The following is a 21,457-nucleotide window of genomic DNA, read 5'->3' as shown; positions in this document are numbered from 1 at the left end:
CTCGTCTTCTATTTGGATCACGGTGAAGAAGGCCACGACCTTCAACCCCTCTGGCCTTCCCTTTTCTTTTTACACATTAGATAATCCAGAAAGCTGTTCAAGGTCACGGGCAGAGTGCCGAGCTAGACGTCTGACCTCATCACGACGTCTGATCCTGATTAGCCAATCATAAAGTTCAGGGTGATAGCTAGCTGATAGACGGCCACACTTTTCACGTGTTACCTTTCCTCTTTTTTTATCAGCTGACCTCAATTCATCTCTATCTCGCTCTTAGATACCAATGCAGTTGTGATATCTGGGTGTAATAATGAGAGCAAATGTAATCAACCAGAGCAAACAGATGACTGGATGATGCATTGAATTGTCTTCTCACTGTAATCCCATGTACATATTGAGAGCTGGTCATATGACCAGGCCTCTGATTACTACTTCTATTACTAATACTACTACTAATACATTCTTCACTATTACCAATACTACTATTACTATTACTATTACCTCCATTACTACTATTGTTACCAACACTAATATTAATACTACTAATACTACTAATACTAATTCTACCAGCAATACTACTATTAATATTAGTAATACTACCAACACTTCTTTTACTAATACAGCTACTGATACTATTAATATTATAACTATTACTAGAACTACTACTACTATTACTAATACTACTATACTATACTAATATTATAACTTGTACTTATATTACTACTATCAATACTAGTACTGCTAATACTAATTCTAACAGCAATACTATTAATACTATATTATATTGCACTATACTAGTCTAATCTAATAGTACTACTAATATTACTACTATTACTACTTATTATTATTATTATTACTACTACTATAATACTACTACCAATAATATCACCACTAATACTAATACTAATTGTATTCCTACTATTCCTACTATTACTACTATCATTACTACTACTCCTATTTTGAAAATTACTACCAATACTACTACTAATATTATTACTATTACTATGGATATTATTATTACTACTACTATAATACAACTACCAGTAATTCCACCACTACTACTACTACTACTAATATTATTTATATTACTACTATTACTAATGATAACACAACTAATAATACTAATACTGCTACTAATACTAACATTATTACTTCTACTTCTACTACTACTACCAATACTACTAGTGGTAATACTAATTTTACCAGCAATACTACTGCTATTAATACTACTACTAATATTTTTTGTATTCTTACGTTTACTAATATTACTACTTTCCCTATTTTGAAAATGATTACTGATTAGTACTATTACTAATAACACAAATAACACAACTGCCAATACTTTTACTACTTATACAACTACTAATACTATTAAAATTACAACGTTTACTACTATTGCTATTACTAATACTACTTCCAATATTACTTCTACTTCTACTACTAATACTACTGCTAATTCTAGCTTTAATACTACTATTTTGTACCAACTACTACTAATACTAGTTATTTTGCTAATATTAGTACAACTTCTAATATTACTATCATTAATACCACTCCCACTTTAAAATACATAGAAATAAGTAGAATACTACTAATTATATTACTACCATTACGTTACTATTAATGTAGTATTATACTACTACTCTTTATATTACTACTATTACTAGCACTACAACTTCTATTACTAATAATACTACCAATACTAATAATATTACTTCTAATTCTAACAGCAATACTACTATTATTAGCATTGCTACTACCAATATGTCTAATAATACTTTTGCTAGTACTACTAATATTAATATTACTAATCCTACTTCTAATAGTGCCTCCGGTACCAAAACTACTACTATTACTTCTGCTTCTAGTAACACAATTAATACTATTTACATCACTTCTACTGCTACTACTAATATTAATCCTTTCAGCAACACTGCTACCAACACATCTACTACTAATACTATTCATATTACTATTATTACCAGTACTAATCCTAATATTACTACCATTACTACTACAGTAATACTACTTACTATTATCAATATTTCTCCTACTAGTTCCACCACTAAGACCATTTATATTATTACAAATGCTACTACGAACATTACTAATACTATTCCTATTACTACTTCTTCTCTCCTCCTTTTACAGCCAAACAGATTACATTCTGACTGAGAAACGTCTGCGCTTTAGATTACAGCTTTATGGGAACAGGTGTATTCATTTTGAGGTCATGTGACACTTTTACACGTCACCTTCAGTCATGGAATGACACGATATATATATATATATATATATATATATATATATATATATATATATATATATATATATATGTATGTATATGTATATGTATGTATATATATATATATATATATATATATATATATATATATATATATATATATATATATATATATATATATGTATATATAGGCACAAAAGAAAGAGAGATTCTATAGACACAAAAACAGTTCTATAAGCATGAAACCCGAAACCCGAAACACACACACACACACACACACACACACACACACACACACACACACACACACACACACACACAGCAAATTAATCAGGATAAAAGCCCTCTCAGGCAAACAGTGACATCACTAACTAGATAACGATCCAGCCCTGCTGGACGGCCCATCCATTCATTCATTCATCCATCCATCCATCTATCTATCTATCCATCAATTTTTTCTGAACCCAGTCATGATTTTGAGTCTTATATCAGTATATGCTTTTGTATGCGTCATTTCATGAGCCGACCATCATGTTTTAAATGTGAAAAGGAGAAAAATAAGGCAAAACTGAGGGGGAGAAAGAGAAAAACAGGGTAAAATGAGAACAAGAAGGCAAAAAAAAGAGAAAAAAAAGAAAGATAGATGAGTGAAAGCCCTTCATGTGCAGTTTTACAGAAAACTTGTGGTGAAAACAGTGCGGCTGTGTAGACGGTAATCAGAGGAAAGAAAAGACTCTCACTCGCTTCTTCAGGAATATACACCGATGTTCTCCATACTGCTTGGAAATTGTCACACTGGGAGAGATGTGCTGTTTGCATAAACAAATCAGAGGTGCTGTTCTGCTCGCTGCAACTCATTTGACAAAAAAGAAATGGGTCTCACATGCACGACTGAGTCTGTACGGCCTGATCCCATAAAACCAAAAAAAAACCAAGAAGACAAATATGAAGCATGAAACAATGCCCATTATGATGTCGTCTACGCATCATTTCATACAAAAACGGGCAAAAATTTTAACAAGAAAAAAGACAAACACTCTGAATTCGCAAACGATAAATTCTACTGTGGGGAAAAAAATTTCGGTCTTTAAATGCACAACTTTTCCCAATACATTTGCTATTGGGTCTGGGGGGCGTGGCCTGAACAGTGCTTTTGTCTTATTGGTTAGTGAGATTTGGAGGGACAGCTTCCTGACCAAGATGTTTGTAGAATGAAACCCAAACCAAAGATATTATTATTCTAATTGCTGTATTAAAAGGAAAGAAGGAAGGAAATAATTTCCACGAGTAGAAACACAGATGCAACCGTAAGATCATAAGAACTTTTTTTCCCCAATGGTGATCCACCTCAGGAACACTAGTCATACCTTGGATGGTTTTTGAGACACGTGCATGATTCCTTTGTTTCTAAGAACGTTCTAGGGACTGATAAGTCCACAGAAATGGGTCAGAAGAACTTGAAGACCAGAAGAGATGTTACTAGATTTTCCCTAACTCCCACTGTCAAACATGGAGGTGGAAGCTTAATGGTTAGTGATTGTTTTGGAGCAGGGAGTTTTGAAGACTTATTCCAATGGGCTGAAAGGAATCCTAAACCAACATGGCTACCATTCCATACCGACGTCACCCTATGACATGATGATGAAGCATAAGAAGCGTATGTTCGAGCTCTGATATCTACGATGGAACGGCCTGCCCAGTCACCGCACCTAAACCCTGCTGAACTGCTCTGGGATGAACAAGAGCTCTCCAACTAGTGAATCTTTCAGTGTTTCAGATGATCACAATTTTGACCTCATTGTGGAGATCTGGCTCAAATCCCAGAAGACTTCCAGGACACTGGGGACGCTGTATTGCTGTGCAAGAAAACTATTGTGAAGAGGATACTGTGTAAATGTAGATAAATGAAGTACTCTGTTGTAAGAAACTTTTTGAAACTAACTTGTAGAATGAAAACATCTAAAGCCAGAGTTGTTTTCAGCCCACAGGATGTAAAAAAATATTGGATGTAAACTTCAATACATATAAGGGAACTTACTGCACATCGGCTCTGAAGCATGAGACCAGAGAATGAGGCTGTCCTCGTGTTTGTGTGTGTGTGTGTGTGTGTGTGGGGTGTAGAAATAAAAAGGAGAGGCCTCACTCAGCAGGGTAGCACATGGATGGATTAATGGGAGGGAGGGGGGGGTATGTGCACAGACACGGAAAAGTTGAAAAGTGAACTCGGCGAAAGCCATGGGACCCGAAGCTCTCGGAACGAGGAGCGTGAGAATCCACTGGACTGGTGCTCATTTGTTTAAAACAGCGATTACAGGGTTTGTGCAGGTTTCACCGAGTCAAATTCCGGACTATTTAAAACCTTTTGAGACCTTTTGATTAAGAATGAAAGTCAAGACCTTTATGAAAACACAAAACAGCAACCGGCCTTAACCGAGACCTAACTTGCACTCCTTCGTAACCGAAAAACCGCCGGTGGTACAATCCGAGAGAGAGAGATTCGTTCCAATAACAGAAAGCTGATTGGCTGTTGCTTGTTGGTCTCATTTGTAGTCGTAATACAGCGAATTTTATTTGGAGTAGCAAAGAAAAGAACGACAACCACGGAAACAGATTAGATGGACGTCTGAAAATTGTTACAATTATTTAAGACAATTAACCACGAATTTCAGACTTTTTAAGACCCTGCGGACTTAAAAACACTGTAGGACTACAATGGCTAGTTCACTGCATACTGTCTTTGTGTGTGTGTGTGTTTTCAGATCTAGAACTTAGTGAAGTCCTGTAGTTCTGTATGGAGGCTTGCTCCGGGTGCGATCATCAATCCATACAAACTGGACAAAAAATTTTGGGACACCTTCAAGCTATATGTTAGCGTGAATTCTGAGGACGTCTCTGGATGTGGTAGAATGAAATGTTCCCTCTGAAATAGGAAACCCAAAAGTTAAAAAAAATTACATTTTTTATGCCATTTTGGCAGACACCAGTTATCCACTGGGAGTTTGCTCAGGTGCCCAGGAATGGCTGCTCGATACAACTGGGATTCAAACTCACAACCTTCAGAACCACTAAGCCACCACCTCCCTCATGACATGCTCCTGTGCATGAAGATTTGCTTTCCATGGAATGGATAAGTGTCGACGATCTTGAGTGGCCTGCTATGAAACACCTTTGAGATAAATTTGATGGCACCCCCAGACCTCATCTGGATCTGTCCAATAAAAATCTCACTAGCCACTCGGAGTAAAGCTCTGTTAAATCCCGCCCCCTTCCCTAGAAAGCAAATGGATGTTTGATACATTTATCATTGGGTTGAATGTGAGCTAGCTGTTTTAAAAACGTGTTATTTGGACTTGGAAATAGAAGGGAAACAGCGATAGTATTCACAGTGAGCCAGGACTCAATATGGCTTGGAGCTTTGGAGCGATTTCATGCCCTTATAAACCCTGTAGTGCAAAAAGGAGAAAGAGAAAGAGGGAGCATGTGGAGGACAAGCAGAGGGAAGAAAATCGACAAGAACACACATATTGAAAAAAAACACTCAACTGTATGATGCAGATTAGAGCTGCAGCAAGTGTGTGTGTGTGTGTGTGTGTGTGTGTGTGTGTGTGTGTGAGTGTGTGTTATAGTGCTGATAGCGTTTCAGGCACAAACCTGTTCGCCCACTGCTAGTGAAATGGGAGATCCTGAAACTTTACTGCAGAACTTTAGATTCCTTGATGCTGCACTTTTTCATGATCTCCTGATCGGGCTGCCCCGGGGTCACAGGTAAGGCAGGTGTGCAAACACCAAACATGTTGTCATAAAGGGTTTCAGATTGCAAGGTGTAAAAAAAAAAAAAAAAAAAAAAAAAAAAAAAAAAAAAAGAAAAGAAAGAAAATGTCCTCTGCATGTTACTGAGGTTAGGTGCAAAATTTCTGTAGGTTAGGTACAGAAAACAGAATTGAGTAGTTTACATTTCGACTCTTCAAATCCGAGTCACTTGTTCTTTTATTACATGACTCCCATATACGCTATTCAGTTATACAGTAAATAAATGATTGGTATTATGCTCAACTTTGGTGTGTATGTGTACACATGTTTGGGGATCTGCTTATTGCGAATGTAAGATTCTCTTCTATTTCTGCTCAAAGGAACAAAATGACCTTAAAAAAAAAGATTTGTTTATTTGGATGAACGCGATTCACCACTAAAATGATCTTCCTATTATTGCTACACACTGATGAAATCCGAATTCGTCTCGCTCGAGTGTGTATGTGGAGCTGAAGCCCTGAACTGACCTCTCTTTTTGGGGACATACTTGGCCATTAAGGATCTTTCCAGCTTAGTGCGACTCTTTACGGCGTAACACACGCATACACAGGGCCTGAAACGCAGCCATGTGAAGTATACCCCGGAGAATTCTTTTCACATATGTATGAACACGGCTGTACATTACAGCAGCTTTGACTGTCAAATTTCATACCTGCATGTGACAGACATTTGTTTAGTCACCGAGTGAACGCCGTTGCATACGTACATACACGTCTACTGAAAAGGAAGTCGACAAGAATGTCACGCTTCCCAGAAAAAAAAAACGGAGCGAATGAACGAGAATAAACAGACTACGTGACCTTCAATCTCCCGCTAATGTTCTAACTCGATCCATTGTTCTCTTTGTCCAGCTCTGCTGATCTCAGCTCTTCCTTGGAGAGCTCACCCTGGATGTGTCGGAGCAGTGATTAAGGCTAGACACCTATGCCACACTTCGATCGTCCTGTATACGATTGTATGGGAAAACAGTAAGAAGGGGGGTTTATAAACTCCGCAGAAATAATAGAGCTACGTTTCTCTTCGCCCGTCTCCGATTCAGCACCGCGCTCCTGACACGCGACGCTAGTTTTATTGTAGTCAATTAATTTTTAATCAAGAACAATTTAGCCTCCACGGCTCGCCATCTCCGTGGTGACTCGCGGCCGTAATCGGAAAGGACAGGTCGCGAGGAAAACAAATTAAACTTTCAGGAGCCTTGGGTCAGAACGTTTTGGTGAGGAGCGTACCATAGGAAGGGAGGGAGGGAGGGAGGTAGAGAGGGATGGATGGATGGACAGAGGGGGAGGGGAAAGTTGGAGGGAGGAACAAGGAAAGGGAAGATAAAAATAATAATAATAACAAAAGGCGGCTGTCTATATTAGACCACTCTTACATAGAAAGCAAATTGACCCCATTTACACAGAATACACTCACAGTGACAGTCACATAGACGCCAGTCAAGTAGAACACAGTGACAGTCACATAGACTCCACACTTACATACAGGAACCCAAGAATAGTCACATGGACCCCTGTTACAATAAACAAAGTGACAATTGCAAAGACCCCCATCACATAGACCTCAACCACATAGACACATTTCCCACAGAAACAGTGGCAGTCACATAGACTCCACTCACATATAGAACAGACGTACAGAGTACAATCAAATAGAACACACGTATAGACAGTCACACAAACTGGGGACCGAGAAACTGCCCCCATTGTGCCTCCATGTCTGACTCGGATTTGGGGCACAAAAATCTCAAACATTCCAGAATTTGCACATAAACACCCTTTGATATTGAAGATGCAAAACGATCTGTCTGGAACGAAACGGAAAACATCGGTGGCTCGATGAGATCAGACTCCCAACGAGTGCGCGTGTGTGGGACGCATTTCAGTGTCATCTCTATGGGTTACCATGGCAACACACACATCCATCTTAAAAAAAAAAAAAAAGCAAAAAAACAACAACAACAAAACGACCAATTTGACAAACACCTCGTTCACCTTTCTATCCACACACACGCGCTTTGCGGTAGCAGTGCCAGCCAGCGAGGCGCCCCACACCACCTCACCCTATCGTGACCTCACACCGCACGCGGGTAACCACGGCGACCGGTCGCCGATCGCATGACGCCAAGGAAGAACGCATTATTTACTTATGAGTGCATGCGAATCAGGTGTGGTGCTGATGGTTCGAGAGCGTCAAGCAGCAGGACTTGTGTAAATACAAAAAAAGCCCCTCCCTGACCAGGCATTCCAAGAAAACTGTCCAAATCCTCTTCTTTAATAGCGTGTACTAAATATACACTTTTGGGAACGTGTGCGACATGTGGCGTAGATCATTCGCCATTAGAAATCAATAATTTATTGTTCATACCTGCTTCTAGTTCCCATGCATGCATAACAATGTATGTGTGTGTGTGTGTGTGTGTGTGCGCGTGTGTGTGTGCGCGTGTGTGTGAAGAACTGGCCATTCCATACTAGAAAACGTGTGTTTTTTCATGCAGCGGAGTTTAACGCTCTACACTGACCATCCTACCCCATCCCCCCTTCTTCTGCGAACTGCAGCAGATCCCAGCTAAGGAACAAAGGAAAGTCCGTCATGTCCTCCAGATATGCTCATTAGACACGCACAGTAGAGAGACTTCATTCCCCTTTTCCTTTGACCTATGTACAGTATTTATGGGACCAGGAGCCTAAAACCCATCCCCCAGTTCATCCAGCCTTTCCTCTGAGCTAAAGATACACATCTCAAATGCACAATATCGTTTTATCTGCATCCTTTTTTTTCTAAAGAAATGCGTCTGCATGCGATGTAATTCGGCACTGTGCCAGATCTTCAGTAACAGCTCTAGGAAGGAATGTGTTTTGAAGAGACACCCCAGTCTCTCTGACTCAGACAATAATGAAAACAAAAGCTATACGAAGCAATGCGCGTGTGTGTGTGTGTGTGTGTGCGCGTGTGTGAAGAACTGGCCATTCCATACTAGAAAACGTGTGTTTTTCATGCAGCGGAGTTTAACGCTCTACACTGACCATCCTACCCCATCCCCCCTTCTTCTGCGAACTGCAGCAGATCCCAGCTAAGGAACAAAGGAAAGTCCGTCATGTCCTCCAGATATGCTCATTAGACACGCACAGTAGAGAGACTTCATTCCCCTTTTCCTTTGACCTATGTACAGTATTTATGGGACCAGGAGCCTAAAACCCATCCCCCAGTTCATCCAGCCTTTCCTCTGAGCTAAAGATACACATCTCAAATGCACAATATCGTTTTATCTGCATCCTTTTTTTTCTAAAGAAATGCGTCTGCATGCGATGTAATTCGGCACTGTGCCAGATCTTCAGTAACAGCTCTAGGAAGGAATGTGTTTTGAAGAGACACCCCAGTCTCTCTGACTCAGACAATAATGAAAAACAAAAGCTATACGAAGCAATGCGCGTGTGTGTGTGTGTGTGTGTGTGTGTGTGTGTGTGTGTATGTGTTTATGTGTGTGTGTCTATGTTTGGGTTTTACCACTGCAGGAATTTGTGAGGTTAAAGCTGCACATGATCTTTTTCCACACATGACACAGTTATTAATAATAATGCACCAAAAAAACTGTTCTATGTGACTGTGTTCTATGTGAATGTGTTCTATGTGAATGTGTTCTATATGACTGTGTTCTATGTGAATGTGTTCAATATGACTGTGTTCTATGTGACTGTGTTCTATGTGACTGTGTTCTATATGACTGTGTTCTATGTGAATGTGTTCTATATGACTGTGTTCTATGTGAATGTGTTCTATGTGACTGTGTTCTATGTGAATGTGTTCTATATGACTGTGTTCTATGTGACTGTGTTCTATGTGAATGTGTTCTATGTGACTGTGTTCTATAAGACTGTGTTCTATGTGACTGTGTTCTATATGACTGTGTTCTATGTGTCTGTGTTCTATGTGACTGTGTTCTATGTGACTGTGTTCTATATGACTGTTCTATGTGACTGTGTTCTATGTGACTGTTCTACGTGACTGTGTTCTATGTGAATGTGTTCTATATGACTGTGTTTTATGTGTCTGTGTTCTATATGACTGTGTTCTATGTGTCTGTGTTCTATATGACTGTTCTATGTGACTGTGTTCTATGTGACTGTGTTCTATATGACTGTTCTATGTGACTGTGTTCTATGTGACTGTGTTCTATGTGACTGTGTTCTATGTGAATGTGTTCTAGGTGAATGTGTTCTATGTGTCTGTGTTCTATGTGACTGTGTTCTATGTAAATGTGTTCTATATGACTGTGTTCTATGTGACTGTGTTCTATGTGAATGTGTTCTATATGACTGTGTTCTATGTGACTGTGTTCTATGTGAATGTGTTCTATATGACTGTGTTCTATATGACTGTGTTCTATGTGGCTGTGTTCTCTATGAATGTGTTCTATGTGGCTGTGTTCTATATGACTGTGTTCTATGTGACTGTGTTCTATGTGACTGTTTTCTATGAGACTGTGTTCTATGTGACTGTGTTCTATGTGACTGTGTTCTATGAGACTGTGTTCTATGTGCCTATGTTCTATGTTTTATGTTTAGGTCTGTGAGTAAGGACCATAACATAGTTTTAGTGCTGTGTTAAACTGTCAAAATAAAACTCAACCAACATTACAGTCACATAAACATCACACCCACACTTCACACCTAAAGAAGCAACCTGTCATGAAAAAAACTTACAATGTCGGACCAGGACAAGTTTTGACTAGGGTCCATGTCAAAAAAATAACGATTAGATATGAAACACTGTCTATTGTTGACTTCTGTTCCAGTCATATTCACAGCCTGGCCCATAGCCACCTTTATGTGTGCGGAATAACACATGAGCACAACCTTCAGAGGAACATGCCTGGACACGTTGTATGTAAACTAGTCATAGTGCAGGAATAGGACACGATAAACATCACGTCAGATACATATAGGGTTGAGTTCTGCACCGGATGCCTGGAGGGGGTTTGACACAATCGGGTGTCTCTCAGGGTTCATTCTTTAAGAATTATGATCAAGAACTTGCTTATTTATTATGGCATAGAATCCACAACACCTCCAGGAAAGGTTAACAATGATACCTGATGTACCTGCACATGACCCAGTGGAGAACACTGCCTCTTTTTTTTTTTTTTTTTTTTGGAAAGCAATAACTCATTTTTGATTTTAGGGAATATTTCAAGGCACGAATAAGTGTTTTGTTTATGCATGACGTCATGCACGACGCCAAGACACCGAGTCACGACGGCGCTCCTGTCTTTCTTTCCGCGTGCGTGCGTGAGCGTGCGCAAAGCGCGCGCGCACGCCAGGACACGCGTTCCTTCTGTTGTGGTTTTGTCAATCGTGGGATTGTTCTCGTGCATGAACACGCTACAAGATAAATGTCCACGTACCTTCCATCCTGCAGAGCTGTTGCTGTCTCCTTTGTCTTTGAAGTAGGTGACATTTCTGACCATCCAGTCGTAGATCTGGGAGAGGGTCAGTCTTTTGTCCGGGGTGCTTTCGATGGCTTTTGTGATCAGGTCCGCGTAAGAGAGGTTGCCCCAAGCGTTCCTGCGTGACGAGGACTTGCGTGGGGTTTGCTGCTGCTGCTGCTGCTGCTGCTGCACGCCCTGTCCGTTCATCTCAGACGCGCGCGCTTGCGCCCCGACCTGGCTCTGAGATCCCACCTGCTCCGCATCCTGGTCTCCACTCGAGCTCAAAGCGTCGGCCGTGCCATCGCTGACAGCCATCGCGCTCTCCTCCTCGTCATCCTCTTCCTCCGGGATGATGTACGTGTCCTTTGGCTCGGGCTTCACCAAGCTGGACTCCGGCAGCGGCCAAGTGCACGACCTCGGCCGCTTTTGAGGTTCAAAGTCCGGGTCGATCGCCACGTCCAGGGTGGATTCGGGCTCGGGGGACGCGATCTGAGCCATCGAGACGTCGGCGCGTGTAGTTTTGGGGTGATGAGCTTAGACGCGTTGGTGCGCGCTGGACGTGCGGCGTGCCATGAACGGGTCTCGACTACCTGCGGAGCGCGTGAAAAGGAGAACAGCGCACACACGCACACGCACACACACACACACACACGTGAATTGGGTTGGCGTGATAATTATGGTATGCGTATTATAGTCTAACCACACACACACGCACGCACACACACGCGCGCACGCACCGTTTACCGAGACCCCGTTCCGATCGCGCCGAGCGCTGATGTAATGCTCCTCACGCGCACTCCGCCAATGGACAAGGAGACAACACAGGCTCGGAACGTCACCAAAACCACCCCATGAAGCTCAGACGCACCTCCACGCACTTTCACAAAGATCCAAGAAGATTATTGTTATAATTAGAATAAAAAAAATAATAAAAAATTGTGCAGAATCAGGAAAAGCTCAGATGATGTGGTCTACTGGAGGCATCTGGTTGGCTTCTGCGCGTCTCGTGCACAAATGACGAAAAAGAAAAAGAAAAAGCAAGGCGTGCAAAAAAAAAACAAACAAAAAAAAAAAAAAACGTAAATAACTTGCCGGGTTATATGCGAAAACAAAACCTGCACTGTGTGTGTGTGTGTGTGTGTGTTCAAATCCGTCCTCCTTCAGTACCAAACGAGCTTCTGTACAACTTCTAGCTACAAAGGACTGACTGCGGAGACTGAAAAAAGAGAGAGAGAGAGAGAGAGAGAGAGAGAGAGAGAGAGAGAAAGAGAGAGAAGATTAATAGCCGTCATCTACCCCTCCCTCTCTTTTCTGCGCGTGGGATCGCCTTTTAAAGGGCCATGGCTCGTGAAGTTCTCCAGGCACTCACATGAGGGCATGTTCAGGCAAGCCTGAGGTCTTCAAAAATAGAGCTGCATGTGAATAAAAATGATGTGTGCGGACACTTCTGATAAATTATAGACGTGTGTTTTGTAGAAAACCGGAAGTGTGTTTGTGTGTGTGTGTGTGTGTGTGTGTTTTAACATGTAATGATTACATTTTTGTATACAAACAAACTGGTGACCACAAACTAAACGGATGGACAGACAGACAGATAGATAGATAGATAGATAGATAGATAGATAGATAGATAGATAGATAGATAGATAGATAGATAGATAGATAGACCAACAGACAGGCAGGCAGACAGACAGACAGACAGACAGACAGACAGATAGATAGATAGATAGATAGATAGATAGATTGATTGATTGATTGATTGATTGATTCCTGTTTGACCCTGACAGCGTTCCTGTGCACAAAGTCATCACCCAGAAGATACGGTTGCTGGTGGGAAGGTTAGACTAGAAGAACTTGAGTGTCCTTCTCATGCAGAGCCCAGATATCTTTGGGGTGACCTTGAGAAACTGGAGGTACCGGAGCCTCCTCATCTTCTCCAGCATCAGCACCTGTATCTCAGTGAGGCTCATGTACATGATGATGAGTCCGGACAGAAAACAATCTAGTGGAAAGGATTTTTAGAAGAGTTCCAGCGATGAGAGGGAATGGGATGGTAAGTAGGAAGACCTAAAATGTCAGGATGAAAGGGGTGCTATAGTTTTTGGCTCTATAGTATAACAGTTGCGAGCATGTGCGTGCACTTGAACGTTCCATGCTGGCCCTTTAATCCCATTTAAAGCTCCTGACACACACCCCCTTTTTCTGTGCACCAGAGCTTTCAAAGGTGTGACATCATACTGTTGGAAATAAAGAAACAGCATGTTCTCCTCTTCTGGATTGTGAGAGATGTTACATGACATGACAGCGTAACGGCATGTTCGCATGATGCTTTTTTTTCTTTTTGGATTTGAGGATGCATGGACTCATAGTTCTTATCCCAGAACACGTATTTGCACCGTTTGCTCTGGTCCCTTCACACACCACAATGCAGAACATCTTTGTTGATGTGTGATGGACGGAGCAGGATCTCTTTCAGGGTGCGTCCAGGAACGTGTTTTTACCATGATGTAATAGTAATGAGGTGTCGTGCAGCCTTTAGGACGGCTAATTGTGCCCATTTAAGACATAATGCATCTAAGCACGCATGGTATGACCTTGGATTGTCACGCCGAGCTTCTGCATGCACGTCCTCCACCTTCTAAACACCTCCTTGAGTATCACTAATTAACTCAATACCGTAATCCTATCTTATAACAATTGAGCCAGAAGGTCATGAATTGTTTAATCCATTTGATTCTATAGATGACATCAGAGGTTGTGGTTGAAGGTGGGTGGAACTGTAGGAACTACCCCACCCTAGACCAACTAGACAAGGAGGACCACATACCTCATGGACAACAATAGCCGGATCGATTAGTGGGGATTTGTGGAAATCTCATCTGATGTTCAAATTTATCCTATAGGTGTTCAATAGGGTTTGAACTCTATAGCAGGCCACTCAAGATCTTCCACACACATCCAACCCATGGAAAGCAGATCATCGAGTTGGCTTGGCATGCTGAAACAGGTTGAGTCCAAAAATATTGGAACGACCTTTTCAGCCATATGTGGTTAATAAAGTGGAGGCACACAATTCTTTCGAACGTCTCCGGACGAAATTTCTTCTTCGCTTGAACTACGTGACTTAGTTCTGCTCCAACTCCATGAAAATCTGCTTTCCATCGGTGAGTGGTCTTCTATAGAGCTCAAACCTTATTGGGATAAGTTGGAACGCCACCCCAGGCTTCCTCATTTCCTCACCTATGACTATTTATTTTCAAAATGCAGAGTGCATCCTTATGGTCAGGTGTCTACAAATAAAATATATACTATATAATGATTATAAACAACACAACTAGCAATATTACAGTCTTTTGCTGCCACCTAGCGGCCATTGTAATCAACACCTCCATACAGAAATATTCTCATCCCCTTCTCCTGCACATTTGAGTGTTTATATGATTGACGAAAAAGGTGTTTCTGCTTAAATCAGGTGTTTTGAAAGCAAGGCAGCTTACACACAGTTCTGCAGGATCCGATGCAGGAAATGATCAGAGTTTATCATATTATTTTGAAATTTGTGTGCAAAAATTCACCAACCAAAATTTCTAAAAAAACAAGAATAAAGCTCCAGGCTGGAAATGCACGGCACTGAAGGAAGCCACATTGTGTGTTTATATTGCCATTGTTCAGAATCAATGCAGAAAGGCAGAAGGAAACGCTCCTGTTGCTCCGTGGAAAGCAAAGGAAGTATACACCAATGTACACAAAAACACAATGTCTTCAAGAAACCTGAGAGTTTCTACACCGCACCGTTCATGTCACCTTGGAGAATGTTTGTACAGCGCAGTTAACATTAGAGGATTATAGAAAAAAAAAGTATATATATAATAAGAAATAATACATAACTCCTGATGTCTGTTATATAATGTATAAATAAATAAAACTAATAATGTTTAAATAAATAAATTAACTTGTATATAATTAATAAATGCTTATTGTCTATTTAGTTTTTAGCAGTATCGAGATTATAAATTCGGCATTAGGGGGCGCTGTGTACATTCCGTTTTATTCATTTATCTATTTATTTACTTTATATAAAAAAAGAAAGTTCTACACTATTTTCTTTTCTTTTCAATTCGACACCAAATACCGGTATCGTCAATATATCAATACAAAAAATATATATATTATTATTATATGTAATATTAATTAAATGATATATTTAATATAATTCTATTAGTATTATTATTTTCAAAAAATAAATGTAATATATTGACTTAATAAATGAATAAATAATATAATAATTCTTTAATAAAGTCTGGTTTCTCTGTAGACATTGTAAGCGAGAAGGTCAGGTTTGTCTTTGGTCCACTTGAGTCCAGTACTGCTTCGTCTGCATCGCTGAGAGACGGGACAACGTCCTCTGCAGGGCGAATATTTCCTCCTCGGCTGTAAACAGAGCCAGGCGCTTCCACGCTTCCTGAACACAGACAGAACATAATGTACATGTGGGGGGAAAAAATAAGTGCATAATATATCCAGCAACAATAACATGCTGTAAGTGCGTTCTCTATTGATGCTTGAAGGATTTCAGATCTCTCCTAAGATCCCACCACATCATCTTAGTAGGATCAAGGTCTGGATTTTTTCTCGCTCTGTCCAACACCTCCAATTTTCCAATATGCTACAAACGGCATCCCAATTGTCTTAAACATTATTGTCTAAGTGGCTGCAGGTTTCTCAAATCTCAGAGTGATGACAAATGCTTCACAGCTACTATGAGGTGCTCGAGCTGATATCCTTTGGAGCTGTTCAGGATGATAAAACATACTCTCAGCAACCTGAAAGATATAGTTTGAGAACTTCTCTGGTTTGTTCAAATGCACTTTTTTGCTTCTTCATGCATAAATATGTACCATGAGGAATGAAGATGCTTGCTTATAGCCATGAACTTGAAGGCCATACTTGTTTAGTGTATTTCTGATTTCATGTAGTTCTTGGGTTTAGTTTATATCTCTGAACATTACATGGTCTGACCTCGAACTGAATTTGATCTCAAACTTTTTCTGCAGAATGGTGATTTTCCACGTATTTGGAAATGGCCTTATAACCCTTGTCAGAATAATGAGCAGCAACAGGTGCTTCTCCGTGGTCTCTGGTGATGTTCTTTTTTCTAGTCACGACAAACTACCCAAAATTGTACTTCTACCTTTAAAACCCGACTGGGGAATGTGTATTTTCTTTTTTCCTCTGCCGGAGAACTCGATAGTATATTTATAAAGAAATGTTACCTTGGCCCTGTGGTTAAATCACTCACTTACATTAGTGAGGCCGAGCTCATCAAACATCAGACGATCCCGCTCTTCCTCTCCAGACATACGGCCTCCATCAAAGAGACGGTAGAGAGGAGCTTCCGCTAACACCACCACCCTTACCTGAAAAAAAAAATGCAGATACAGTAAGACATTTTTGGGCCAAAAGTTTGAGGACACCTGACTGTAAGGTTGCGAGATGCTTCTTTTTCCTCTGTTCTTCAGGGAAGAAGTTCCTCTAGATTTTGTGAAGAATTGTGTTAGGAAAATCAGGTTCTGATGTTGGTAAAGTGAGGAGGCCTGACTTGGTATCCCAATGGTATTTCTTAAGGAGTGAAATAGCAGATACAACACTCAAGAGCTCCCAAGTGTCTTGTTTCCTGAACGTATTCAGGTCCAGCTTAATCTGCTGGGAAGATGGCGTCCTAACAGTCTCAGGAAGATTCTGGTGGATCTCCATCTTGGTCTAATCAGTCCTTTATCTTCATGGAGCTGGCTTTGTGCACATACTGGAACAGGTTTAGATCTTCAGATTGGAGAAGACAGGTGTCCGAATACTTTTGACAGAAATGGCAAGAATAAACCTTGATGAAACTTTGTTCTTCTGCAGTGTGTGTGTGTGTGTGTGTGTGTGTGTGTGTGTAAATCTGTTTTACCTTTTGGTCATAGAAGATGTCGATGAGTGTAATAAAGCGCCTGGCTTGGTCCTTTAATTCAACCTTCAGCCGAGGCACGTTACGAATAACGACCGTACGGAAATGCCGAGCGATCTCCAGATAATCGCTTGCTCCTAATGCCTGCAACACACACACACAAACACACACACACACGGCATACAATTAACAAACAATTATTACTAGACTTCAGGAAAAAAAGCACTTCTAATTGAAGTAAAAACCCCGATTCGGCGCTTGTGCGAGAGCTCCCTCTCGACCTTGAGAGACAAACACTATGTCGAATCTGCTCTCTTTCAAGTGCTTTGAACCTTTTCGCCGTCCGTCTCTCGATATTTTTCCTCTTTTCTCCTCTTTTCGCATCCCACTTTTTTCTTTTTTTGCTCAGCCGTGTACGTGTTTACGAGTGTGTTATCCAACATGGAAGGCACATTAAATCATGCTGACATTGTTCCGACTGCATTAGGCTGTCCATGAAGATAAAGAAGTTGAGGACTCTTTATATATATATACACACACACACACACACACACACACACACACACACACACTGTACACAGAGCGAGTGAATGAAAGTGAACAGCACTCTCGAAAAGGCCGAAGGACACACACTCGTGCACACACACAGTGCTGTGGCTCTCCATTAGAAAATGGCATGTTGATTCTCTTTCTCTTTTTATCCCCCTCTTTATATATATATATATATATATATATATATATATATATATATATATATATATATACACAGAAAAAGCCGACTGCAACTGGGCAACTGGTAAAGTGTGTCTCTGCAAATTCCTCTCACACACACACACACACACACACACTCTTGCATATCCAACCTAACAGCTTTTAATTAATTAATAGATTGGTTTCCTCTTACTAGCAAGTAGGCAGAGCTTAATACGATTCAAACTCTGCAAAGCTCCGCCCCCAGGGGTTAAAAATTTAATATTTTCTTCTCCTGAGATTAAAAAAATTGACGTTTTTAAACGTTGCTCACACTCACATGCTCACAGAGTTCTTGGAAGGTGCAATCAGCAATGGTCCCACAGGTCCATTTCAGCGTTAACTCTCTGCCCTGTACGATCAGCGTTCTCGGCCTGGGTACTGAGCAAACACATCACAAAAACCATCACAACGACAACAACCTGTGTGTGTTTGTGTATATATGTGTATGTGTTTATGTGTGTGTTTGTGTATATATGTGTATATTTGTGTTTATGTGTGTGTTTGTGTATATATGTGTATATTTGTGTGTATATATACAGTACAGACCAAAAGTTTGGACACACCTTCTCATTCAAAGAGTTTTCTTTATTTTCATGACTATGAAAATTGTAGAGTCACACTGAAGGCATCAAGGGCTATTTGACCAAGAAGGAGAGTGATGGGGTGCTGCACCAGATGACCTGGCCTCCACAGTCACCGGACCTGAACCCAATCGAGATGGTTTAGGGGTGAGCTGGACCGCAGAGTGAAGGCAAAAGGGCCAACAAGTGCCAAGCATCTCTCGGGGAACTCCTTCAAGACTGTTGGAAGACCATTTCAGGTGACTACCTCTTGAAGCTCATCAAGAGAATGCCAAGAGTGTGCAAAGCAGTAATCAAAGCAAAAAGTGGCTACTTTGAAGAACCTAGAATATGACATTTTTCAGTTGTTTCACACTTTTTTGTTATGTATATAATTCCATATATAATTCCACATGTGTTAATTCATAGTTTTGATGCCTTCAGTGTGAATCTACAATTTTCATAGTCATGAAAATAAAGAAAACTCTTTGAATGAGAAGGTGTGTCCAAACTTTTGGTCTGTACTGTAAATATATGTGTGTATATATGTGTGTTTGTGTATATTTGTGTATATATGTGAACGTGTGTGTTTGTGTATATATTTGTGTATATATGTGTATGTGTACATGAGAATATATGTGTATATGTGTGTATATATGTGTGTGTTTGTGTATATATTTGTGTATATATGTGTTTGTGTGCATGAGAATATATGTGTGTATATGTGTGTTTGTGTACATACAGTGAGGAAAATAAGTATTTGAACACCCTGCTATTTTGCAAGTTCTCCCACTTAGAAATCATGAAGGGGTCTGAAATTGTCATCGTAGGTGCATGTCCACTGTGAGAGACATAATCTAAAAAAAAAAATCCAGAAATCACAATATATGATTTTTAAACTATTTATTTGTATGATACAGCTGCAAATAAGTATTTGAACACCTGTCTATCAGCTAGAATTCTGACCCTCAAAGACCTGTTAGTCTGCCTTTAAAATGTCCACCTCCACTACATTTATTATCCTAAATTAGATGCACCTGTTTGAGGTCGTTAGCTGCATAAAGACACCTGTCCACCCCATACAATCAGTAAGAATCCAACTACTAACATGGCCAAGACCAAAGAGCTGTCCAAAGACACTAGAGACAAAATTGTACACCTCCACAAGGCTGGAAAGGGCTACGGGGAAATTGCCATGCAGCTTGGTGAAAAAAGGTCCACTGTTGGAGCAATCATTAGAAAAAGGGAAGAAGCTAAACATGACTGTCAATCTTCCTCGGACTGGGGCTCCATGCAAGATCTCACCTCGTGGGGTCTCAATGATCCTAAGGAAGGTGAGAAATCAGCCCAGAACTACACGGGGGGAGCTGGTCAATGACCTGAAAAGAGCTGGAACCACCGTTTCCAAGGTTACTGTTGGTAATACACTAAGATGTCATGGTTTGAAATCATGCATGGCACGGAAGGTTCCCCTGCTTAAACCAGCACATGTCCAGGCACGTCTTAAGTTTGCCAATGACCATTTGGATGATCCAGAGGAGTCATGGGAGAAAGTCATGTGGTCAGATGAGACCAAAATAGGGCTTTTTGGTCATAATTCCACTAAATGTGTTTGGAGGAAGAAGAATGATGAGTACCATCCCAAGAACTACATCCCTACTGTGAAGCATGGGGGTGGTAGCATCATGCTTTGGGGTTTTTTTTTTTGCACACGGGACAGGGCGACTGCACTGTATTAAGGAGAGGATGACCGGGCCACGTATTGCGAGATTTTGGGGAACAACCTCCTTCCCTCAGTTAGAGCATTGAAGATGGGTCAAGGCTGGGTCTTCCAACATGACAATGACCCGAAGCACACAGCCAGGATAACCAAGGAGTGACTCTGTAAAAAGCATATCAAGGTTCTGGCGTGGCCTAGCCAGTCTCCAGACCTAAACTCAATAGAGAATCTTTGGAGGGAGCTCAAACTCCGTGTTTCTCAGCGACAGGCCAGAAACCTGACTGATCTAGAGAAGATCTGTGTGAAGGAGTGGGCCTAAATCCCTCCTGCAGTGTGTGCAAACCTGGTGAAAAACTACAGGAAACGTTTGACCTCTGTAATTGCAAACAAAGGCTACTGTACCAAATATTAACATTGACTTTCTCAGGTGTTCAAATACTTATTTGCAGCTGTATCAAGTTAGTTAAAAAATCATACATTGTGATTTCTGGATTTTTTTTTTATGACAATTTCAGACCCCTCCATGATTTCTAAGTGGGAGAACTTGCAAAATAGCAGGGTCTTCAAATACTTATTTTCCTCACTGTATGTGTTTGTGTGTGTATATATATATATATATATATATATATATATATATATATATATATATGTGTATGTGTGCATGAGAATATATGTGTGGGTGTATATGTGTATATGTGTGTGTATATATATGTGTATATGTGTGTATATGTGTAAATGTTTGTGTATATTTGTGTATATGTGTGTATATGTGTGTGCAGTGGCGTGCGGTCAGGATCAGTAAAGTCGTCTCTGCAGGTCTAAACACTATCAGAAACACTGACCCACATTTACAACCTAAATTCTAATATTTGTTCGATGAATTTGTATTATTTATTCCCAACAGTTTATTATTGGTGTTTTTGGCAAAACAAAAAACTGGACTCATCACAGAAGATGACCTTAATCTAGTCTTCTATGGTCCAGTCTTCATGGTCTTTTG

The 21,457-nt window shown here is 40.4% G+C and overlaps 2 protein-coding genes across 5 annotated transcripts in view; both read right to left on the bottom strand.

Annotated features, from left to right (window-relative positions):
- Positions 1-12,949, bottom strand: part of foxo3b (forkhead box O3b) — a 31,262-nt gene extending 18,313 nt beyond the window's left edge. The window contains exons 1-2 of the mRNA XM_046874276.1: positions 12,215-12,949; positions 11,454-12,067 (exon numbers count right to left, since the gene is read on the bottom strand). Coding sequence (XP_046730232.1) covers positions 11,454-11,975 — 522 coding nt within the window. The 5' untranslated portion in view covers positions 11,976-12,067; positions 12,215-12,949. The remainder of the gene's footprint in view (positions 1-11,453; positions 12,068-12,214) is intronic.
- Positions 12,950-15,752: 2,803 nt separating this feature from the next.
- afg1lb (AFG1 like ATPase b) overlaps positions 15,753-21,457 on the bottom strand; it is a 33,072-nt gene continuing 27,367 nt past the window's right edge. For 3 of the 4 annotated variants that reach the window (XM_046874280.1, XM_046874283.1, XM_046874281.1), the window contains 4 exons: positions 18,455-18,555; positions 17,428-17,568; positions 16,781-16,894; positions 15,753-15,939 (listed from right to left, as the gene is read on the bottom strand). In XM_046874280.1, the coding sequence (XP_046730236.1) occupies positions 15,811-15,939; positions 16,781-16,894; positions 17,428-17,568; positions 18,455-18,555 (485 nt within the window). In that variant the 3' untranslated portion in view covers positions 15,753-15,810. The other variant, XM_046874282.1, reaches the window with a different exon arrangement.

The sequence above is a fragment of the Silurus meridionalis genome, chromosome 18 (assembly GCF_014805685.1).
Source record: "Silurus meridionalis isolate SWU-2019-XX chromosome 18, ASM1480568v1, whole genome shotgun sequence".
NCBI lineage: Eukaryota > Metazoa > Chordata > Actinopteri > Siluriformes > Siluridae > Silurus > Silurus meridionalis.
Note: the sequence above shows the minus strand (reverse complement) of the source record. Positions and strands in the feature narration are given on the sequence as shown.